The sequence below is a fragment of the Sinocyclocheilus grahami genome, unplaced genomic scaffold (genome assembly GCF_001515645.1).
Source record: "Sinocyclocheilus grahami isolate Dianchi unplaced genomic scaffold, SAMN03320097.WGS_v1.1 scaffold59.1, whole genome shotgun sequence".
Lineage (NCBI taxonomy): Eukaryota > Metazoa > Chordata > Actinopteri > Cypriniformes > Cyprinidae > Sinocyclocheilus > Sinocyclocheilus grahami.
The window spans coordinates 1,230,308-1,254,108 of NW_015505238.1; the positions used below are offsets into that span (position 1 = coordinate 1,230,308).

The 23,801-nt window shown below is 35.8% G+C and overlaps 1 protein-coding gene across 1 annotated transcript in view; it reads left to right on the forward strand.

Moving 5' to 3' along the window:
• Positions 1–20,194, forward strand: part of LOC107584403 (vesicle-fusing ATPase-like) — a 29,978-nt gene extending 9,784 nt beyond the window's left edge. Inside the window, exons 2-19 of the mRNA XM_016271005.1 lie at positions 1,045–1,130; positions 1,257–1,356; positions 1,876–1,915; positions 2,922–3,088; positions 3,172–3,279; positions 3,373–3,448; positions 4,907–5,062; positions 7,649–7,848; positions 9,562–9,727; positions 9,835–9,909; positions 9,991–10,178; positions 10,698–10,793; positions 11,078–11,272; positions 13,053–13,187; positions 14,876–14,989; positions 17,140–17,195; positions 17,288–17,361; positions 18,741–20,194. Coding sequence (XP_016126491.1) covers positions 1,045–1,130; positions 1,257–1,356; positions 1,876–1,915; positions 2,922–3,088; positions 3,172–3,279; positions 3,373–3,448; positions 4,907–5,062; positions 7,649–7,848; positions 9,562–9,727; positions 9,835–9,909; positions 9,991–10,178; positions 10,698–10,793; positions 11,078–11,272; positions 13,053–13,187; positions 14,876–14,989; positions 17,140–17,195; positions 17,288–17,318 — 1,989 coding nt within the window. The 3' untranslated portion in view covers positions 17,319–17,361; positions 18,741–20,194. The remainder of the gene's footprint in view (positions 1–1,044; positions 1,131–1,256; positions 1,357–1,875; positions 1,916–2,921; positions 3,089–3,171; positions 3,280–3,372; positions 3,449–4,906; positions 5,063–7,648; positions 7,849–9,561; positions 9,728–9,834; positions 9,910–9,990; positions 10,179–10,697; positions 10,794–11,077; positions 11,273–13,052; positions 13,188–14,875; positions 14,990–17,139; positions 17,196–17,287; positions 17,362–18,740) is intronic.
• The last annotated feature ends 3,607 nt before the right edge of the window (positions 20,195–23,801 follow it).

A 23,801-nucleotide genomic window follows, 5' to 3' on the forward strand; every position in this document is an offset into this window, starting at 1 on the left:
CAGGGCAATTGAGGGACACATTCATAACTATTAGGCCTAGTTAAGGTGAACACAATTACTGATGCTCAAGAAGGCCACACAATGCATTAAGAGCCGGGGGGTGTAAACTTTTTGAATGTAATGATCAGGGTAAATTGTACTTATTTTGTATTCTGGGAAAAATGTAAGTAATTATGTAGCTTCTTAAGTGCATTACTGAATGAAAAAAAATATGATCTTTAAACATAAGACAAATACACATCATCATCCTGTTCAAAAGTTTACATCCCCGGCTCTTAATGCATTTTGTTGCCTTCTGGAGCGTCAGTAAATGTTTCTGCCTTTTGTAATAGTTGTGTATGAGTCCCTCAGTTGTCCTCAGTGTGAAAATATGGATCTCAAAATCATACAGTCATTGTTGGAAAGGGTTCAAATATGCAGAAGATGCTAGAAAACCAAAGAATGTGCAGGAGCTGGAGGATTTTTCTGAAGAACAGCAGGCAGTTGAACTGCTCAGGACCAACAAGGGACTCATGAACAACTATCACAACACAGAAAAACAGTCGTGGATCATCCAGGAAATGAATGACACATAGTATTAAGATTTAAGGGTATGTAAACTTTTGAATGGGGAGAATATATAAACATTTTGTCTTGTGGAGAATATATAAACATCTGTTATGTGAAATAGCTTATTCAGGACAGTATTAAATAAACAATAACATGCAATTTTCATGATCTATCTTATTTTGTAAAAATTATTAACATTTTGCGTATTCTGTGAGGGGCATGTAAATTTATGAGCACAACTGTGTGTATGTATTTATCTCTCTCTCTCTCTATATATATATAATATTTAGAGAGAGGGAGAGGGGGGTCCTTGGCCTAAAAAAAATGTAAAGACCCCTGATCTAGACAAATGTGGCTTCTGGAAAATAATAATTGAAAATGAGTAATTGTGTTTGAGCTCTTGACTAGTATTGTATATCCAGGCTAAAATTTCAGCGTTTATGATTTTGGTATCACTTCTGTGCTTTTCTTGCTTTTTTCTTCTTTCCTGTACAGCTGATGCAAGCAGCGAGATGCCCGACAGATGAACTGTCTCTCACAAATTGTGTGGTTGCAAGTGAGAAGGACTTTAAATCTGGGCAGTGAGTATTTGATGTGTAATAATGAATCAGAAACGAGAGATGTTATTATATTTAAACACATACTGTCTGAATGCAAATGTCAAATAAATTTCTTTTCTTTCTTGTTTTTTATTTTGTTATTTATAGACAATTGAGCATTAAAACCACACCCACTCAGAAGTTTGTGTTCACGGTGAAAACCCACTCAAGCGTGGTGCCAGGAACTATTGCCTTCAGTCTACCTCAGGTACACGTTTTGTGTCATCATTAAACAGGCTTTTCTAATGTCCCATGACACACAGTATTCTCTGAAAATGTCTTTGTGTAACCACCTTTTTGCCGTCTACTTTGTGAACTGCATTAGTATGCAGATGTACAAGATGTACTGTTGTTGTTGTCAGCATGCTTATTTCTTAATGTCTTGCATTGTTTTTGCCTGCTTCTCCTTCATCTGTTAACATGACAGCAGAAAGACTTCTCAGGTACTATAGTAACTTTCTCACAGTGGTCTTATTTTTGGCATGATGTGATATTTTATCAACATGAGACCAAGAAATGAAACACTACTGGAGACACTACTTTGGTACACATTTAGTTATTAGTGTGCTTTACAGTAAGACCATCTATCAAGAGAAAGTTGTAAAAATATATTGCATTGCTTTTAGCAGTAGGATCTTACAAATAATAACTTTATAATAATTGTGTGGCCTGTAATATACTAAATGCAAGATAATAGAAATTCATTGATATGCTCTCTGTGTCATAGAGGAAATGGGCTGGACTCTCTCTAAACCAGGATGTGGAAGGTATGTGTACCGTTTCACATAAAAACTAGTTTGATTGGCTGCAGATTAATAGTGGAATAACTTAGTTAGTTTGTTCCCTGCATTTGCTGTGTGTTTATTGATTATTATGTTGTGTGATAACAATTTGGTCGGATTGGAGAGATGGAAGAACAATAGATGGAACTAGTGAAAAATAATTACTTTTTTGAATTCTTTTTAGCCAGTTAGTCAAGAATTTAATTTCTGAAAAATCTGTTTTCATTTGAAACCATTGTCAATTAATTTAGCTTAAATGAATATTTAAGTCACCCCAAGAAATATGCAAATGTAGATAAGTTCGCAAAAAACCGCATGTACCCTATTGTTTAAAAGTTTGGGGTTGGAAAGATTTTTTTTTCTCTTGTGCTCACCACAGCTGCATTTATTATAAATATATTAAAAAGTAATATTGTAAAAATATAAATAAATAAATTACATTTTTAAATGACTGTTTACTAATTTGATATATATTAATAATTAGTAATTAGTATATCATTTATTTCTGACTGCAAAGCTGAATTTTCAGCAGCCATTAGTATGACATGATCCTTCAGAAATCATTCTGATATGCCGATTTGGTTTTCAGGAAGAATTCCTTCTCATTATTAATGTTGAAACATTTGCTTTGCTTAATATTTTTGTGGAAATCGTGGTATATTTCAGGATTCTTTGATGAATGGAAAGTTCAAAAATGTATTTGAATTTGTTTGTGTCTTTGGTGATAGAAGAATAGAAGTATTAGACAACAACAATTTTTCTGATGCCAAACTTTTGAACAGTAGTGTAAGTTGACATTTCTTTGGAGTAGTATTGCTGCAAGTTTCTGATTTTGTCCTATTAAATTGTTTTGGAAAGGCACATTTCACACCAAGTCTTGTTTTCATTCACATCATATTAAATATGTTGTCTACCCTGACTAACAACTATAGTACATTTCAACAGTGACAATTTTCTTATTGTACGCTTCCCTCTGGTGTCTTGTTTGCAGTGAGTGTCTACAACTTTGACCCGTCGAGACAGTACGTGGGAACCATGACGCTAGAGATCGACTTCCTCCAGAAGAAGAGTGTTGACAGCAACCCATACGACTCTGATAAAATGGCGATTGAGTTTATCCAGTTTTTTTCCGCACAGGCCTTTAGCATGGGCCAGCAGGTGAGCCAGCAAAGCGCTTACGAAGTGAATGTCATACCCAAACTTAATGAAGTATAGTTAAACCTGTATTGTCTTCCTGGCAGTTTGTCTTCAGCTACTGTGATAAGCTCTTTGCACTGCTCATCAAAGATATCGAGGCCATGGATCCCAGCATCCTTAGAGGCGAGCAAAGCTCTAGCAAAAAACGGAAGGTAGCTTTTTATTGCTTACTATCAAACCATACCTATCAATGTGTTAAAAGAGATATGGCTTTAATATGGTTTGTCTCTATTTGTCTTTTTCAGATTGAGATTGGACTGTTGCATGGCAACAGTCAGGTGATTTTTGAGAAATCGGAGAGCTCGTCTCTAAATTTGATTGGTTAGTGTTTAACTTGTGAACACACACCACCATTGTGGCTCTGACATATGCAATATGTGTATGAGTCTTCAGAATACTTCCTAATACGGTACCTACAGTATTTAGTTCAGTGTTTAGTCTAGACTTATTAACCTAAGGACCTGTCATGGTTAATCCAATATTGTCAGCTGCTGCTTATAAATAGTCTTTATCATTAGTTGCTGCTAACTTGATAGGTCACTAATTCTTGTGAGTTGGGGTGAAACATGTCACATGCTTTTACTTGCAGGACTTTGTGTTAGCACATTGTTCAATCATCACTGGAATGTTTTTTTATTTTTATTTTTCCAAATATACCATTTATTCTTGTTTAGAATGATTAGAATTACAAAATGAGTTAAGTCAGTTAACATTTTAACTGCACACATTCATTTCCATGTAACCGAAAGAAAAAACGTTTCATTGCTTTACATTAACATTCACTACCACCTCTATTTTTAGTCTTTGCACCTTTTTAAGAACAGTTTAAAAGTTTGCCACAAATCTTATATTTATCCCTCAAAACATAGGTTTTCTTTCCCATTGATATATTTGTTACATTTTTGGACCAACTTGAGGTTGAACTTGATTACATTCTTTTTTTTCTTTTTTTATGCTGCTGACATGGATGAGATGGAGCTTGAATTTTTTTTAAAGCATCCTGTATTGGCAATTCATTCTTAATCACATACTAGATTTTCAAATTTGTAATTAATATTTGACAGACATGGTGTTAAGGCCCGTTCACACCAAGCACGATAACTATAAAGATAACGATAAAGATATAGTTATAAAAATCGTTCTCAATATTAAAGAATAGCTGAGTCCACACTACAACTATAACGATAAAGGCACAGAGAAACGATATCGTTGGAATAATTTTCAGAACGATTTTTTTCGAGCTGATGAACGATAGAAACATTGACAGCCAATCAGAATCCATCCTGCTATAACGAGCTCGAGAATTTAAAGCGGCAGACGCGCGTGCACTTAGAATACACAGACGATATCGTTCGCTGTACGCTAATATAGTCATCTTTATAGTTATCGTTCTTGGTGTGAACGGGGCTTTAAACTAGATTGAGTGATAGGAAATGAAAAACACATTTTGCGAACAAAAGTTAAAGCATGTGTGTAACAGATTAATCCATAAACTTTTATTTCAGTTATATTTCAGTTATATCCAGTGTCTCAATCAGTGGCTTCGCTTCAATTCAATTCATATGCTTCAAATAGTGTAACAACCAAACTGCACCACTAGACAGCAGTCAGAACACATGTGTGGTTTGACTTCAGCTACCTCACTTAAGTGTCACCTCTACTCAAATGTTTTATACATATCTGAATATTTGACAAGTGGTATAACCTTGAAAAATTCAATATAAATATGTAATTTCTTTAGTGTTCCTCAGCGGTCTGTTTTTGGTCATTTTTCTCCAGGAAAAGCAAAGACCAGAGGTTCTCGGCAGTCCATCATCAACCCAGACTGGAACTTTGAGCGAATGGGCATCGGAGGCCTGGACAAGGAGTTCTCAGACATCTTCCGCCGGGCCTTCGCCTCGCGAGTCTTTCCTCCAGATATAGTGGAGCAGATGGGTGAGTTTCTTCTCTCACTCTGGCACTTTGAAGTGAAATCTGTACAGCTACTCACTTTATAAGCGACTAACTTCTTTTCTTAGCTTGCTTGTTTCTCTCTTGGAAAGACAAATCTCCTCTTTTTTCTTCTCCAACCACATCCCTCTCTATTTAAATGGCCAGTGAGACAGAGGCACAGCATTTTGTGGGCGACATGAAACACAGAGGACAAAGCCAAAATATATAAGCGTTTGGACAGACAGTTTTCAGACCCTCCCAGCACCTCATCCTAACCATAAATGAGAGAATTGCTCTGTTAGAAAAAAAACATCCTTATCCTTCTCCTTTGCCTCTGGCTTGCGGTCAAAAAGCCTAGTTTGAATTATATCCTCAGACTGCAGTCTGATTGTGTGTTTATGATTTATATTCAGCCTTTATACAGATAAACAATTGTTAAAGATGCTATCCAGCAGACACATTCCCATCAGATTGACTCCTGCAGCGAAAACATTATAATCATTTTCAGTTGAAACTGCTGTCTACATTCAGTTCTCAGCTTTTAGACACTGGGTGTCTTTTGCCAATAATTGTGAACAAGTGTTCTTACTTGTGTGCAAAAAAATGTTCTCACACTGAATTTCGTACAGATTCTCAACAGGTGCTCATTCCTAAATGAGGAAGCGCATGTCAATGGTGAAATATTAGCATAATACACAGCCAAACCATCTCTATATGAGGACTTTCCCCACAACATAACCTGCACTGATGCAGTTGTGGCATACACACATCAAGACCTTCGATTAAAACCTTTTTTTTTTTACCTAGAGTACATTTGATTGTGTTTTGGACCTCTCATAAAGCAGCTATACCTACTGTTGCACTATAACGTTTTGTTACTCTGAAACAAGAATGACTTATTTCTTGTGTTGCTTAGTTGTTAAATTTCTAATAATTGTAACTAAATATTTCAGCTTAACACAATCCATTTTTTTCTAAGGCCACCAGGAGTGTGTGGTTTTTGCGTACATGTGGTTTCAGTTGGTTTATCCATAACTGTTAACACTTAGTTTGTAGTTTAATTATCATTTTATACCATTCTGATCTTGCCAAACTTTGCACAAGAATGTTTAAATGTGCTAAGTCAAGCGTTATTATTACTGTTGCTCATTTTTAAGATTTAGGAGTTTGAAGAAACCCAGAATACCCTAGTAATCATCCAGCAACAGCATAGCAACCGCCTCCAACACCCTGTCAGCACCTAGTATAGTTTTTTGTACGTTTCAAATGAGGTTTTCTTTAAAGCATTGTCCTCTACAGACTTCATCTGAACAATCTGAAACTGTGAACTTTGTTGTTTTGCATTGAAAATGAATGGTTATGAAGGGTGTATTCCTGTAAGCTGCCAGATGACTTGATCATGCACTCATACACACGTACACAGACAGCCTTCGGAGTGCAGTGTGTGAGAGAGAGTGAGAGATGACCTTTGTGGTGTGATGGCTGCAGGAGTCGGCCTCTGGCTCGGGCAGCTGGTTGCTCTAATGAGATGGCGGGTCTTGATAGCGCAAAGGTGAGTGCCTAATTGAGGTTGGTTTTGGAGCCCAGGTGCTGAAGGAAGGTGCGGGTGTGTGTCTGAGTATTTTATTGTCTGACAGCGCTTGGGTGGAGTTTACACCAATACACCCAGTTTCTCCCAAAACTCCCACCAGCTAAAGGTCATTTCGGTCTGCCCAGCCACAGCCTTGTTTTTCTCCTCTGTGAAAAGTCAGGAAGCCTGCCCTCCCTTAGCCTGAGTCTGTCATCAGGAGTAAATGGCCATACTGATTCTCATCTCAGGCCTGCTGGTTATCTCCAGCCTTCCCGCTCTTTCCAAATGGCAGCCAGCAGATGTTGTTAACCAAAAACAGGGCTCTTGTCTGAGAAATGCCATTGCTCATCAAAAAAGACCCCTGTGCTACTTTGAAAGCAGATGTATTAGACACTTAGCCATTCTTTTTGTGTGTGCTTTATATATGGGTTTAGCTTTTTATTTTTTTTACTCCGCAAGGATGTATTAAATTGATAAAAAGTCACAGTAAATGCATTTTTACTGTTACCAGTGATTTCTATTTCAAGTAAATGCTGTTCTTTTGAACTGTTTAAAAATATTAAACAGTACTGTCAGCACTGATCAGCATATTAGAATGATTTCTGAAGGATCGTGTGACACTGAAGACTGGAGGAATAGCTTTTAAAAATACAGCTTTGTCATGCTTAATTAAAACAGAAAAGCGTTTTTTTTTTTATTGTAATGATATTTTGATCAAATAAATGCAGATTTGGTGAGCATGAGATAAAAAAAAAACTTGAACAACAATGTGTTTATTTAGCAAAAAGTAAACGGAGTAAGTTGTGTGTGTTTAGCTGTATTCAAGGTGTAAGGAAAAAATGTGTTGTCTTTTTACTTGGTTATACAACATGATATGAGTTGGGCATGTTTTAAACTCGTTTCTTAAAAGACTTTTCCTTTTATTTATTGTGAACACTCTTATACAGTTTGTCATTGATGCTTATACCATTTTGTAATGTCTTATGTTTCATACCCTCCGGTTTTGACTCTTTCCACAGGCTGTAAACACGTGAAGGGGATCTTGTTGTTTGGGCCGCCCGGCTGTGGTAAAACCCTGATGGCGCGTCAGATTGGTAAGATGCTGAATGCCAGAGAGCCGAAGGTGGTCAACGGGCCAGAGATTCTGAACAAATATGTGGGCGAGTCAGAGGCCAACATCAGAAAGCTGTTTGCTGATGCAGAGGAAGAACAGAAGAGGGTAAGAAAGCAGGAAAAAAGAGGATGCAGGGAAAAGAGATTGAATGCAAATTATGAAAAACCTCCATTCTTTCATGCACTTCACAAATCACTGTTATCTTAGAAAGGCCATACAGACGTTTTGCACAACCTTACATTCATCTGGCTCTGTGACGGAACCCACCGCTATTTGACACTTTAAAGAAAGGTTGCTCTGTCAACAGTCAAAAAAAAAAGTCATAGCGTGCAAACTTAGGTTTGTACGAAGGATGCTGTTCCCAGTTTTGGGCCCTCCAGAAGCTCTACAAATAACTCCAAATTGCTGAAATATACTTACTGAATTACTGTAAATGGCCTAGTATTTGCTTAGAAACATGATCATAGTTTGCTTTTTTTCTCAAGGGTGATGCGTCAAGAGTGTTGGCAGTGAACTGCTGGTTCTGGCCGTGCTTGAGTGTGATGTTGTGTTGGTAGACAGTGTGACTACATGACGTTGAAGAGCTCACTCGTCACCTCTTAATGTGAGAGTGTTGGGCTATCTCTAACCCCTCACCCTGACTCACGGGAGGCCACGCACACTCATCCTGGCCTCCCATCTGTGCTAAATGTTACGACCTAGCCTCTGACAGCCTCCCAGATGAAGAAGATAACTCTTAATTGTGGGCCATTGTCACAGAGTTTATACAGTCACAGTCCATTCACCAACCTGGCATTTAAGCAGGGAGCTCAAGAGAACTATGCGCGCAAGTTTTTAAGAGGACATCAAAACAAAATAGAGTTTTTAGGCTTGTCATTTAACCTGACTTCTTATTTTTCTTTAAGGCTATTTATTCTGCTACTAAATTACATTCTGTTATTTTCTGTGCTGTTCTGTGGTTTTACTGTTACCTAAAACAAACTAAAACTATTACAAAAATTAAAATTTTTAAATGCTATTCTATTCTATTCTGTGGTTTTACTGTTACCTAAAACAAGCTAAAACTATTCAAAAAATGTTTTCATTATTTTAAATAAAGCTGTAATAAAATAAAAGATAAATATTCTAATTAATATAAATATTTAATGAAAAACTTTTAAACACTTGAGTTAAATTAAAATGTAGAAATGTTCACAAGTTCTTGGCAACTAACTAAAATAAATGCACTTTTACCTAAGTTTACGTTTAAATACTAAAATCAGTCAAATTGAAGTAAAATTTAAATAAAAAGTAAATAGAAATATATATATATATATAAAAATAGTACTGACAAGCACTAAAACGTCAACTAAAATGAAAACTGAAAATTTTCAAATATAAGATAATTCAAATCATTGATACATATTATAATAGTATATTACTTACTTATTACTTTCATTTATTAGTGTAATAAGTGCTTTTAATAAATACCTTTTAAATACTTTTAATGTAAAAAAAACAAACACTTCTTTTAATTTGTCATTTTAAAGTCACAACCTTTAACAATAATATATATTGGCACTGTTAGCCATATAGCGCAGTTGCGCTTTGGGCATCCCAAGTTCGAGTCCTGGTTTGCGGACCTTTCACCCCCCTCTCTCTCCCACTTCACTTCATGACTATATACTGTCCTTACATAATAAAGGCAAAAACACCAAAAATAAACCCCCCCCCCAAAAAAATTCTAAATTAATATTACAAGTGAACTTTCATTTGACAATTTTGAAATTATGGGTGCCCTGTTGCAATCCTTTTCTGTCTCTTTTTTGCCTTTTGAAGTTGGGGGCCAACAGTGGACTGCACATCATCATATTTGATGAAATTGATGCCATCTGTAAACAACGTGGCAGCATGGCAGGCAGCACTGGGGTCCACGACACTGTAGTCAACCAGCTACTGTCTAAGATCGATGGCGTAGACCAGCTCAACAACATCCTGGTCATTGGTGAGAACTTCCTGTGGAATCAGCCAGCATAAAGAATGACAACGCTTCATGTTTTGTTCGTTGATTTGGCTTTGTTTTCATTATGAAATCGTACTGTGTGTTTTAAGGAATGACCAACAGGCCTGACCTGATCGATGACGCCCTCTTGAGGCCGGGTAGACTGGAAGTCAAAATGGAGATTGGTGAGAACGGAATGACTCTTTTTAATAGGTCACATATTCAAGGTTTCTGAAACAACTAGTTGTCTAATCATCCTTCTCCAGGTTTGCCTGACGAGACAGGCCGTGTTCAGATCCTGAATATCCACACTGCAAAAATGAGTCAGGCAAACATGCTGGCCAAAGATGTTGACATAAAGGAGCTTGCTGTTGAGACCAAGAACTACAGCGGAGCAGAGCTGGAAGGGCTTGTGCGAGCAGCCCAGTCGACTGCCATGAACTGTCACATCAAGGTCTGATCTCATCATCTCATCCACAATGCACCACCACTGCCATAACTAATTATGGTTGATTTAAACAAAATCAGTTCTGAACTCTGGTTGGAATTTCTCTCAAAAATTGGTTGATTATACAAATAAAATGCAGTTTACATCAGATTACAGCAATGTTGCGTTACACATTTGAATACCATCAAAATGCTGTGGTTTTTATGTGAATATAAGAAAAGATTGTTTCAATGCTTGAGGTAGTGAATTGTAATCAAATTCAATCTTGCTTTATATGAAAACAAGTTTTTAGAAGCATTTTAGAAGCCTATGGATATCTTTGTGTAGCTAGACAAAGTGTGTGTGTGTGTGTGTGTGTTAGCAGCTCACACATGCCCATATTTGATGGTGTTGACACGTAATGCTCCCATATTTGATGGAGCTTATGCAGGTGTAATAGGTCTGTCTTTCTCTTGCTTCTAGACCTTTTAATTTTGATTAAGTGGATGAGTTTGAGGATCAATCTGTGTGTTTGTGCTCCTGTAGGCCACTACTCAGGTGGAGGTGGACACTGAAAAGGCTCAGATGCTGCAAGTCAGCAGGAGTGACTTCATGGCCTCTCTGAATAATGACATCAAGCCTGTAAGTCCACTCTCCATTATTGTGTATTCAGTTTGCATAATATGTTGAATCCAAATCCCCTGATTAGATCTCATGCAGCCAAACTTCACTATCGGCATTAAGTCTGGTCCACATTGGAGTTCATTTTGGCCAAAAACCGCCCACTTAGACTTATGTTAGATGTTTGGTGAATTATTTTGTGCATTCTACACTGTGAATGGGCCACCTGAGACTGAATTGTAAAAGAAAAATATAAAAATGCTTTAATATTTAATGCAGTTCTCTCTGTTTTTGTTTCTGTAAAGGCTTTTGGCTCTAATCAGGAGGATTACTCTAGTTACATCATGAACGGAATTGTGAAATGGAGCAATGGTGTGTCTGATATACTGGGAGATGGAGACCTTTTGGTGCAACAGACCAAGAACAGTGAACGCACACCGCTAGTAACTGTGCTTTTAGAAGGCAAGTCTTACACACAAACATTGTTAACACTTTACAATGTTACATTTCCTTTTTAGTGAGTAAAAAATCTCTGTTCTCTCTCTTAAATTAAGCATAGAAAAACTTGAATTTGTTTAGACATTTACTGTGAACAAAGCCGTTCTGAGACACTGAAAACACTGGATCGTGTAATGAACACAGTGCTGCACTTCACTCTGAAATGCACTGTACCTATATTTATTTAATTATATAACCGTGTTTAAGATTTGATGATTCCACAAATACTAACTGTAAATTTATGAGTAACTTATAGCTTGACAAGTTACAGTTGCACACATACATTGCACACATGTACACACAAACACTGAGGGAACAGCATTCTTCCCTGCTCTTCTTCTCTGGTTCACACAAGCAAACATGCATTTTAGTGAGTAAAAAATCTCTGTTCTCTCTCTTAAATTAAGCATAGAAAAACTTGAATTTGTTTAGACATTTACTGTGAACAAAGCCGTTCTGAGACACTGAAAACACTGGATCGTGAAATGAACACAGTGCTGCACTTCACTCTGAAATGCACTGTACCTTTAATTATATAACAGTGTTTAAGATTTGATGATTCCACAAATACTAACTGTAAATTTATGAGTAACTTATAGCTTGACAAGTTACAGTTGCACACATACATTGCACACATGTACACACAAACACTGAGGGAACAGCATTCTTCTATTTTTATTCAGCAAGAAGGCGTTAAACTGATCAAGTGACATTGAAGACATTTATAATATAAAAAAATCTATTTCAAATTAAAACGTTTGATTCATCAAAGAATCCTGAAAAATGTATGATGGTTTCCATAAAAATATGAAACGGCACAACCATTTTCAACTGTGATCATAATAAGAAATTATCCATAAATGCCAAATCAGCATATTAGAATGATTTCTGAAGGATCATGTGACACCGAATACTGGAGTAATGATGCTTTGACATCACATTTTAAAATATATTCAAATAGAAAACGGTTATTTTAACTTATAATAATATTTCACGATGTTACTGTATTTACTGTCTTTTTGATGTAATAAATGCAGCCTTGGTGAGCATGTTTCCTTCAAGTTTTGAGTCTGTGGTCACCCCAAATGTTTGAGAAGCTTTGGTTAAACTTTGGTATGTAACTTGTACCACACCATTTGTATTATGGACACAAGACACCTCAAATTTAATTGAGAAAAAACATCCTGTCTCTTTTCTAAGCAGTCACAAATGTGATTTAAACATTCTTTGAATGTTCTTTGAACTTGAACCAGTAACCAAAATCTACATTTATATTTTGGCTCCATTTGAAAACTTTGAAAGTTTTTCATAGCGTACAGGTCCCCCAACAAGCTACTGTTGTGTCTTCTTGCTTGGTGTGTATGTTGGGCAGGAATAGGTGTTGTGCTGTGTTTGTAAGGTGTTTTGAATAGCTGAGGGTCTGTTCCTCCAGATCAGGACTGTATAGAGCAGCACTCAGCAGGGAGTCGGGTCTTGGGTGAGTTGATAGAAAGGGTTTGTGAGAGAGCCGAGACCTGGCAGGCCTGCTGCCTGTGTGGCACCTCATCTGCATGCACTAGCATATACTGGGCGCCACAGGGGGGCGACCCATAATCCCCTCTGCTCGCTGGGGCCTCTGGGAATGGCCCACCTCTTTACTTCACGTAGATAGCACCATAGCACAGCTGTAGTAGCACATCTCGAAAGTTCTTCAGTGAGAAATTTTGACCTTCAGTGTTAAAAAGTATTACCATAAATTGTAAACAAAATCATTTTACACGGTTGCTTGTATTTACACTTCAGGGTCGTAAGTTGCTGATTCTTGGCACAACTAGCCGGAAGGATGTTCTGCAGGAGATGGGCATGTTGGACTCTTTCAGCACTACAATTCACATCCCTAACATCTCTAGAGGAGAACATCTCATGGAGGCCCTGGAGGTGAGGCTCTTAGAAACGCAAAGAGTTCAATAGATAAAAGAGGTGTGCAGTAGGTGTGCAGTTGCCCCAAATGGTTTTGGACACTTAACTTTATAAAGCCTAGTGATCTACATTATCAACATTATTAAAACTTTCTGAAAAACCTGTTGTACATAATCTACCACATGACTTCTGTCATCTGAGTGATAGTTAATACTAATTCAGCAAGTTAAAGGCCATTTAGTATAATTGTAAAAATATATAGGTTATGGTACATGAGCTGTGAATTTTGTAAATGATGAATGTAATGATTTTTGTAAAGTAAATGTAATAATAACCTGTATATTGTAATTAACATTTCAAGATGAACATTTACTGAATGAAGCAACTTAGGTTAATTTTATTATCCTTTTTAAAAAAAAAATATAACAGGCTTTTGAGGAATATTTATTAGTACATAATTGCATTGCATTATATGTTTCACCCCTAAAATTGAAACTACAAAGCTTTGATTATAAAATTAAGCATTTAAATGGCTTATGTCTTGCTAAGAGAAGATATCAGGAGATATAAAGTGATAGAGTGACAACTATATTTGTTTATATGTATTTTATGAAAATTGTGTGTACTTTTATAAAAAGCTTATTGATTTACAATACAGGCTTGAGCCTCTGAATAGAATTGCGGTGTTTTTTATTTTAAGCTCCATATACTCACTATATCAATATATGGGCCATACAAGCCTAATGTATCAAATATGGTGCAAAACATAAAACATTATATTTTCTTATAAAGGTTCAATATTCTTTTCCATTTAAAAATAGATTTTTCTTACTGTTATTTCAGGCTGTTGTCATGATCACTTTCATGAGAAAATAATTTATTTGCAGATAACGAACCGTAAATCTATAGTATTATCATTTGAAACTAAGAAACTTTGGTAACACTTTAGTATAGGGACCAATTCTCTCTATTAACTAGTTGCTTATAAGCATGCATATTACTTGCATATTGGCTGTTTATTAATGCTTATAAAGCACATATTCTCCATGACCATATTCTACATCCCTAATCCTACCCAATACCTAAACTTAACAACTACCTTACTATTAATAAGCAGCAAATTAGGAGTTTATTGAGGCAAAATTCATAGTTAGTAGTTAATTAATAGCGAGAATTGGACCTTAAAATAAAGTGTGCCCGAAACTTCAATATTTTACAATATAATGTAAAACTTTCATGCATTTTAAAGTATGACGTAGGTGTCCACAGATGTATTGGGGGCACTATGATAGGTTTGAGGGGCAGAAAAACAAGTTTCTTGAAGAAAAAATGGAGCTATGGTTCTATGATGTATGCAAATCTCAGGGATAGTTCACCCAAAAATGTCAGTTCTGTCATCCTAAATCTCCCACCTGTATGAGTTGCTTTCTTTGCACTTTTCCACAACGTGAAAGTCAATGGGGGTTCAGTGTTGTTTTGGACCCCATTGATTTTATTGTATGTGCAAAAATATTTGAAACATTTTTCAAGAATCTTTTATGTTCCACAGAAGAAATTAGTTCATATGGGTTTGGAATGGCATGAAGGTGAGGAAATGATGATAGAATTTTCATTTCTGGGTGAACTAAATGTACATTTCAAATTCTGACCATAGTTTTTGACTGTTAGGCTACAACCGACTGTTTGTTTTCTTCTGTGTGGTTCAGCTTCTCGGGGGCTTCCAGGAAGAAGAGCGAGCAACTATCGCAAAACAGGTGAAAGGACAAACGGTGTGGCTCGGCATTAAGAAGCTGCAGATGCTCATTGAGATGTCACTGCAGGTGAGATGCTGAATGACCTTTTCACCCTGCGGCTTGTCTAGATGACTCTCTGAGTCACAGCTTTTCCTGCGAAATCATCTGCGGCTTGAGTCAATGCCAAATTCAATTACTTTATGGCATCGTAATGAAAACAAGCCCCTCCAGATGCGCCTTCTCTCTCGACACGCACAAATAAACAGAACTCCATATTCCTCATCTGCATGTAATTTGGTGTGCATGGCCCGCTTCTGGAGTTGATTGAAGCCTTTCACTTTCCCTGCCAAAATAGACTGTTCTCAAAAATCCTGCAATAATGTTAGCTGCTTAATGCCTTAATACTGTTAAAATTATATATTATTAAATATAAAAAAATAGATCTATTCAAAAATTTTATTCAAAAATCTAAAAGGGTATGTATAATGTTAGTTGGTTAACTTCATTTATCAAATAGATACAGTTAAACCAAAATTTATTTAGACACCTTAAACATTTCTCATATTATCACAGTTTATTCGCTATAGTTTAGAAAATGGTAATAAAATATGACAAGAACTCGGAGTTAAACTGTGTCAGAACAAATTCAGCTTGATAATGTCATAACTTTGATAGAAAGGTATGTAATAGATTAAAATCAACCAAAAATTAGACAGCTGTTAGTATGACAGTATTTACACAACTATCAATACTTAGTCGGGCAACCCTTAGCCTCAATGACAGCCTGTAGTCTCCTGGGCATGCTGTCACCCAGCTTCATGCAAACCTCAAATTCAGTTTTTCCCCAGGCTCGGTCTGAATAATTTTTGGTCCCAAACTTGTATCAATTTTACTGGTAGTCCACTGTATGAAGAATTTTTGGGTATGATTTGTCACAGTTTACTTTATTTTGCTATCCTCACTTACATAAATGAACTATAGTGTCCTGCAGCCACTAGTGCATCCCTAATTAGAATGATTTCTGAATGATCATGTGACAGCTGAAAATTCAGCTTTGCCATCACAGGAATAACATACATTTATAAATATATTAAAATAGAAAACAGCTTTATATAAAATACTTTTTTTTTTTTACTTCAGTGTTTGTGATGATGTGATCCACCTCAGACAAAGTTGGTTAGAACTCTTTATTGAAGACATTTTTGAAATCCCTGTGGAGAAAAAAATAATAGGAAAAATACTTCTGGAACCAAGGCCACTGAAAAACTGGCCAGTCACTGTTGTGCTTTATTATGCCAATGTTGAGTCTTTTGAAAACCTGTATTTTAAAAAAGATTCCGGTTCTTTTTTTAAGCTATTATAGTTATAGATTATTGCTGGTCTTGTTTAATGAGAATTATAGTCATGTTTGTTAGTTTTTGTGGTGTTTGTGCTGGATGCTGTGTAATTGGTGTGGTATGCAGTAATGTGGCAGCGCTGAGTGCTTCCCCTCAGAGAGGAATGAGACAGAGTCTGCCGGGACATGCTGCACACAGCCGCACTGCGTTTTCCTTCCATTCCCTCTATTCTTTCAGTAATTTCCACTTCTCCAACAGCCCCAGGCAATTGAAAAGCTAAGTTATTGCATACACCTTCATTAATTTTCCTCCTTGGTGCCATCTCCCTCCTCAGAGCTCTACTCTGTCCTTAAATCACATTCTAGTCTATAAAGGAAAGTTAACCGCACAATTTAGTTCAGGACTAAGATTAAACCTGTGCAGCTCCTTAATTAATCTTTCCTTAGACAATTCATTAAAGCATAAGGAAATGAATCGTACAATAAAAATAATCTGGGATGATTTATTTTTACTTCATGTAAATTTCACTCAGAACATCATCAAATAACAATAGTATGCAAGGGGATGAGGACTGGGTTGTCTATCACTCTTCCTGGCCTGGGTGACACAGGTACGCCAGCCTGCTGGATTTATCACTAGTCTTGTCACTTCCCCTTCCCGACTGCCATTTACTGCCGCCCAACTCCTCACAGACAAACTCAGGGCCCCTCCGAACCCTCCAGGCTTTACATAGCTGACAAGGTTTTTGTCTTTTCAACATCTCAGAACTTTCCAGAAAAGGGGGCTTGCAAAGAATTTACAGCAGTGTAATTAACAAAGATTTTTTATTTATTTTCTGATTTCACTTTTATTCTTCATTTTTCACCTCTCCTGTGGGTATTTTTCTATATTATTTTTCAGATGCCTTTGGAATACAGAGTTAACAAGTTCTTGGCACTACTGAGAGAAGAAGGAGCGTAAGGCCATTTTTTGGTTGGCATCAAATGGATTTTTCCTCCTTTATCATATTGATTGTTATCATTAATATGTTGCTTATGTTGTTCTTCAGGTTGGGCTCTAACAAACATGTGGCCATATAGTCTTGGGTGCAGGGGAGTAGCCTGACAAGCCAAGGCTATTTTGGTAGGACTGACAAGTAGTTACCAAGCCTTACTTTTTACACATTTGTGACCCTGGACCACAAAAGCAGTCATAAGTAGCACAGGTATATTTGTAGCGATAACTAACAATACATTGTATGGGTCAAAATTATAAATTTTTCTTTTATGCCAAAAATCATATGCATTGCTAAGGACTTCATTTGGACAACTTTAAAGGCAATTTTCTCAATATTTTGATTATTTATTTTTATTTTTTGCACCCTCAGATTCCAGATTTTCAAATAGTTGTATCTCGGACAAATATTGTCCTATCCTAACAAACCATACATCAATGGAAAGCTTATCTGTTCAGCTTTTAGATGATGTATAAATCTCAATTTCACAAAATTGACACTTATAGTCATATCCTTATAGTTTTGTGCTCCAGGGTCACAGTTGACTGTCAATATTTCAATATTATAATTTCAGCCTCTGTGGACAGTTAGAGATGATCAAATACTGAAAATGTAAAGACAACATCACAAACATCAATTGCTGCATTTAACTTATGTACTGTAATATGACAACAAAATATTCTTTTTTATATGCTTTTTCCCTTTGGGATTTGATTGGTTTGTAAAAAAATTATGATTCATTAAATTGAATTTCCCCTTTCGGCACAAAATATTTCAGAGGTCAGAGGGCATTTTTATTTTGAACTGCCATTCAGAATTTTGGGATTAAAAAAAAAAAATTTTTTATTCAGCAAGGATGCATTAAATTGATCAAAAGTGACAGTAAAACATTTATAATGTTACAAAAATTGTACATTGTACGTTATTCTTTTAAACTTTCTATTAATCAAAGAATGCTAAAATAAAGTATTTATTATTATTAAACATTGATTATTTTAAACATTGATAACAAGAAATGCTATTTGAGCTAGAAAGCTGCATATTAAAATGATTTCTGAAGGATCATGTGACACTGAAGACGGGAGTAATGGCTGCTGACAGTTCAGCTTTGCCATCACAAGAATAAATTACATTTTAAAATATATTAAAATAGAAAACAGTTATTTTAAATTGAAATCATATTTCACAAGATGACTGTTTTACTGTATTTTTGATCAACAAAAATGCAACCTTGATGAGCTTAAGAGACTTCTTTCAAATACATAAAAAAAAATCTTACCAGCCCCAAACTTCTGAATGATAGTGCATGTTTTATTTATTTATATATTTTTTGCTTTAAATAATATACATTGTTAAATCATTCAAAATGACACCAGGGATGTTTATTATGAAAATAAGATTATTGATTTCATTATTGTCATCTTTGTTTTAGCTTTCATCTATTCACATTACACATGTGCACTTTTTCATAAGGTTTCCCGTTTGTGTTTTCTGCCATGTATTTCAGAAGCTGTTAAAGGAGTCAGGAAAACACTGAGTGCACTTGAGAGACTGAGAGAGAGAGAGCAGACACACCTACAGCATATCTCTCTATCCCTCACTTTCCTTAAGTATATGTACAGCATGTTTCCATGGGAAATGCAGACACACTAGCTCCTTGATTCCTCACTACAAGTGCAAAGGGTCTCATATTTGTACAGTGCCTCAGTTGTCTTATGACATCAGGAATTTTTAAATAGTACCTGCATGTATATAAAGGTGTTTATATATATAATGTATCATATTTATATGTATTTACTGACATGAACCATTCCTGTCAATAATGCCTTACTCCTAAATGTGTCCTTACTGGGGTGTGTGAATTTAACAATGGTAAAATTCTCTGACCAAATCCTCTGCTCGCTTTTCTCTTTGTCATGGATGGACTTATTATCTTAACAGTTAGTGCCTGCCAATAACAATATTGAAATGCTCACTCCTGTGCCTTAGCATGCCAGTTGCAGTTTGTTTATTGCTTTTATTGTTTTCTGACTAGAAAAAGATCTGTGTATTTTAGGGAACTATCCGTCCTTCTTATATTGCTCGGGACATTCCATGTCAGGAACATAGGAAAGGTCTTGGTCTCAGCCCCTCGCCCCAGTCTAATGGGTAACATAGCGGCCTTAAGCATTGTGTACAGGATGGAAACCCGCGACCTACCTCCCTTCTGCCAAAAGTGCCAAGATAGTTCACATTGGCCTTGAATTCACCTCTTCTTTCTCTTGATGTCTCTTACATGCATACTTTCTCTCTCAAAACATTATGACCCCTTTATGACTTTTACTGTTGAACTGTGAAAGTCATCGTGATTGAACCACATTTAAATATAGAATTTGAGGTTTGTATACATTTTGGATCTTTGCAAATTTTGGACTGCATGTCACACACTAGTACTTGTAGTAGCTGCCTTTATTGTCAAACATTTGGACTATAAATTATGTTTTCATGGCATAAACTGTAGAGGAATTAATTACTGCAATTTCCTATTAAATATAAATATAAATAATGTCTTCGATGATTTCCTGATTAAAATGCGGTTTTAAGATGGCAATAAATGACTGCAGTTATTGTTGATTTGTAAGAATTTGCTTTTTTTTCATTGAGACTAAGGTTGTGTTCATACTTAGCAGGTCTGGTTTAAAATGAACTGTCTACTCTGGTGCAATTGCTCTGTTAGTGCGCTATATTTGAATAAGTGTGAACTTTGCCATCTGAACATTAGTGTGCACATAAAAGCGGCTCAAGAACCCATGAAAAGGTGGATCTTGGTCCACTCCCAAACAAACTTTGGTACAGTTTGACTGATATATGAACCCAGTATGGACCAAAGACAGAATGCTCAAAAAAGACAGAATGCTCAAGCATACTTGCTTGATTCTTCTTGTCATAAGAGCTGTGTTGCCCATTACCACAACTTAAATAAATGCATGGTTACAATTTACAAAATTGGAATTTATTGATTTAATTAAACCTTTTAAGTTGCAACCTTTTTGTTCAGTTCACCTGACATGATGTTATATTCATTACATTCACTAAATATTTTGTGTAATTGAAACTCAAATTTCTGTGTTAAATGAATTTCTTAAAAAAAAAAAAAAAAGCTGTAATAAAATAATGAAATTTTCTTGTTAACCTTCGGAATTCGATAGTGGATTTTTCGTTCCCAGCATGCTTTGCATAGAACTGGATAAGGGGAGTAAATGTTGAAATGAACTTTTTACAACTTTATAAACCTAAATCTCTAGCTTCTGCTAACTGTCGTATGCTCATTCACGAGAGCGTGGTGTCCAGCGGATGATGTAGCACATAGGCAAACGCAGTGACGAACGTGGAAGCACAGAGGAGAGAGCAAAACAAAACACCGGTCACGAATTAGTAGTACAAAATGAGGATTTGTAAAGAAAAATGTTGGAGGATTTCGATATAAGCCAAGAGGACACTGGTTTTCCTTTGCTGTAAACAAAACTTATTTCTCGCGAGACTATCATATTCTCACCAGAGCTTATTCTACGCTTACGTCATCCGCTGGATGCCACTCTCTCGTGATGGAGCGTATGACAGTTAGCGGAAGCTAGAGATTAAGGTTTATAAAGTTGTAAATATGGATATTTTTCTTACACAAACCCATCGCGTTGCTTCAGAAGTCCTTTATTAACCCCCCGGAGCCGTGTGGACTTCTTTTATAATGGATGGGTGCAATTTTTTGGACTTCAAATTTTGGGCTACCATCCACTCTCATTATAAAGTATGGATTAGCCTGCACATTATTTAATGTAACTCCGATTGTATGCGTCTGAAAGAAGAATGTCATATACACCTAGGATGTGTATGAGTAAATGTTCATTTTTGAGTGAACTATCCCTTTAAGTATACATGCTAAATAAGTTTAGCGTGTAGTATAGCTGTGGATTTAATAACATAAAGAGATAATATTAATTGATTCCAGAGCTACAACTCAAGTTGGCTGAAAATATTACTTTGTTTTTTTAAAATAAGTTATTATTATGAGGCAACGTATTCTTTTTTGTTGAGTACAATTCGGTACAGGCGTCCCAACCACCGTCTGCCGATCTCCGTGTATGTGTAATTTACGTTTTTGATCCAGACCAAAATAACCGAACTACAACACGCTTATTAAAAACTTGAGTTCTGTGGATAAAAAGAGTCATTGAATTTGCAGGCCTGGTTCTACGGGGGTGCTAAGCAGATTTTGCAAACGCTCCAATGCGTCTTTGTGTTTGCAATCAGGAAAGCTTTAACGGTTTCTATTTCCAACGCAGCGTTGAGCAACGTAGCCAATCACAGTCATAACTGTTGATTTCTTTACTGCAATGGCCAATCAGAAGTGTTTACAGTAAGTTAGTCAGAATCCGCTCGTGTAGACCAAGGTGTAGACATGATGTAAATAATATTCATTGTGCGAGGTAGTAGAGAGATTAATTAGTTGTAGCGTAACTTTGTGACATTGTGAATAAACTGAAATGAGCTTTCTAGTGATTATAAAGTGAATGCTCTTTGCTTGCTTTTTTGGCTAGCAGTAAATAATTCATTCAGAATTTGAATAAAATTGAGTTTTTCATGCTAATAAGATGGCCAACATCCACACACATGCTGTTTATTTTCGGGAGTGTCATCCGCATAAATGTGGGATTCACTCTACAAATTGCAATGACTGACATGGTGATAACAATAACAGTGGACGGGGCAAATTTGTCATGTAGGCCAATTGATGTGCAGTTAAGGCTAGAGCATCCTCAGTGATTTGATTCTGGAATCGGGTCTATCACATAGGCTACCTTCACATTGTCAGAGTAATAACAGGTGCGACTCTCAGATTGACCTGTGTGTACAGGAGCCGATTGAGTAATATCTACATGAACAGGTAAAAGAAGTCAGCTTTATTTCAGTCAATATTTGTAGTGTTCATTGTGTCATGCTTTACTCTGTCATTAAGTGGAGCTACTGTAGTGGAGACAACAGAGGTCCGTCTGCAAACCTACAGAATGATGTCAGCGCTGGAATGCAGACATGAGGATCAGATGATTGAACCCTTTATTTAGCTTTTTTATTTTTATGCTACACTGTAAAAAATTATTGTCATTTTAACAGTAAAAGACTAAAAATGCTACAGTAAAAACCTGTTAATTGGTTATCAGTAAGTTTCCATACTATACAGTGAATAACTGTAATTACATTTAATGTAATTTTACAGTAAAATACTGTTAAAATTACAGTTTTTGGAAGTCAAAAAGAAAAAGTAATTGTATAATTTACAGTGAAAAACTAAATTGACACTCACAGAATTCCCTGCATGACACTTCATATTTAGTTTTTTCGTTGAAATAACTGTTTCTTCTTTGTTTTTCCTTATCAGTTGTGTACATTAGTGTTTTATCTTACATCTAATGTTGTTAAATGAATGTTTATTGCATTATTTCAGTATCGTGTGTTACCATGATGGTGTTTAGTGTTTGTGTGAATGACACTGTGCACCTTTCTATATATATATATATATATATACAGGTGCATCTCAATAAATTAGAATGTCGTGGACACTTCATATTTAGTTTTTTCGTTGAAATAACTGTTTCTTAGTTTTTCCTTATCAGCTGTGTACATTAGGGTATTATCTTACATCTAATGTTGTTAAATGAAGGTTTACTGCATTATTTCAGTATCGTGTGTTACCATGATGGTGTTTAGTGTTTGTGTGAATGACACTGTGCACCTTAAGGAGCCCCTAACAAGTATTGAGTACATGTACCGTAAATTAACATACTTTCCAGAAGGCCAACAATGTTTTTTTTTTTATTGATCTTATGAAGTATTCTAATTTGTTGAGATAGTGAATTGGTTTTTTTTTGTTAAATGTGAGCCAAAATCATCACAATTAAAAGAACCAAAGACTTAAACTACTTCAGTCTGTGTGCATTGAATTTATTTAATACACGAGTTTCACAACTTGAGTTGAATTACTGAAATAAATGAACTTTTCCACGACATTCTAATTTATTGAGATGCACCTGTATATTAGTATTTCCCTTCTCAGCTTGTGGAAGAGCTGTTTCTGATGAGTTTTGATTCATCGCGACTTTCTCATCACCACCTGTTTTTGGTGGTTATCAGCATTACAATTGTTCAAAACAGATATTAGTATTTCAATATGCCGGTTACAGTTAAGCCTGTAAAACCTCAAATGTTTCTACCATATTTTTAACTGTGAAGTTCTGGCAACCACAGCTGCCGGTATTTTACCGTAAATGTCACAGATTTTTTTTTTTTTTTTTTTTACGGTGTATGCTTTATTTGAATAATCTGTTGTTAAAAGTGTCGTTATCTGCATTATATATTGCTATAAATGAGGCTACACATAGCATATAGCAGCAGAGCAAGAGTCAGTCTTATATTTAAAAGCAAAATCATGAGACTGTTTTGTTCTTCAAATATATAATCTTAGTTCAGACATACAGATATATACATTGTGTAATAAATAATATTTATAAAAACATAACTTTCAGATTATAAAATA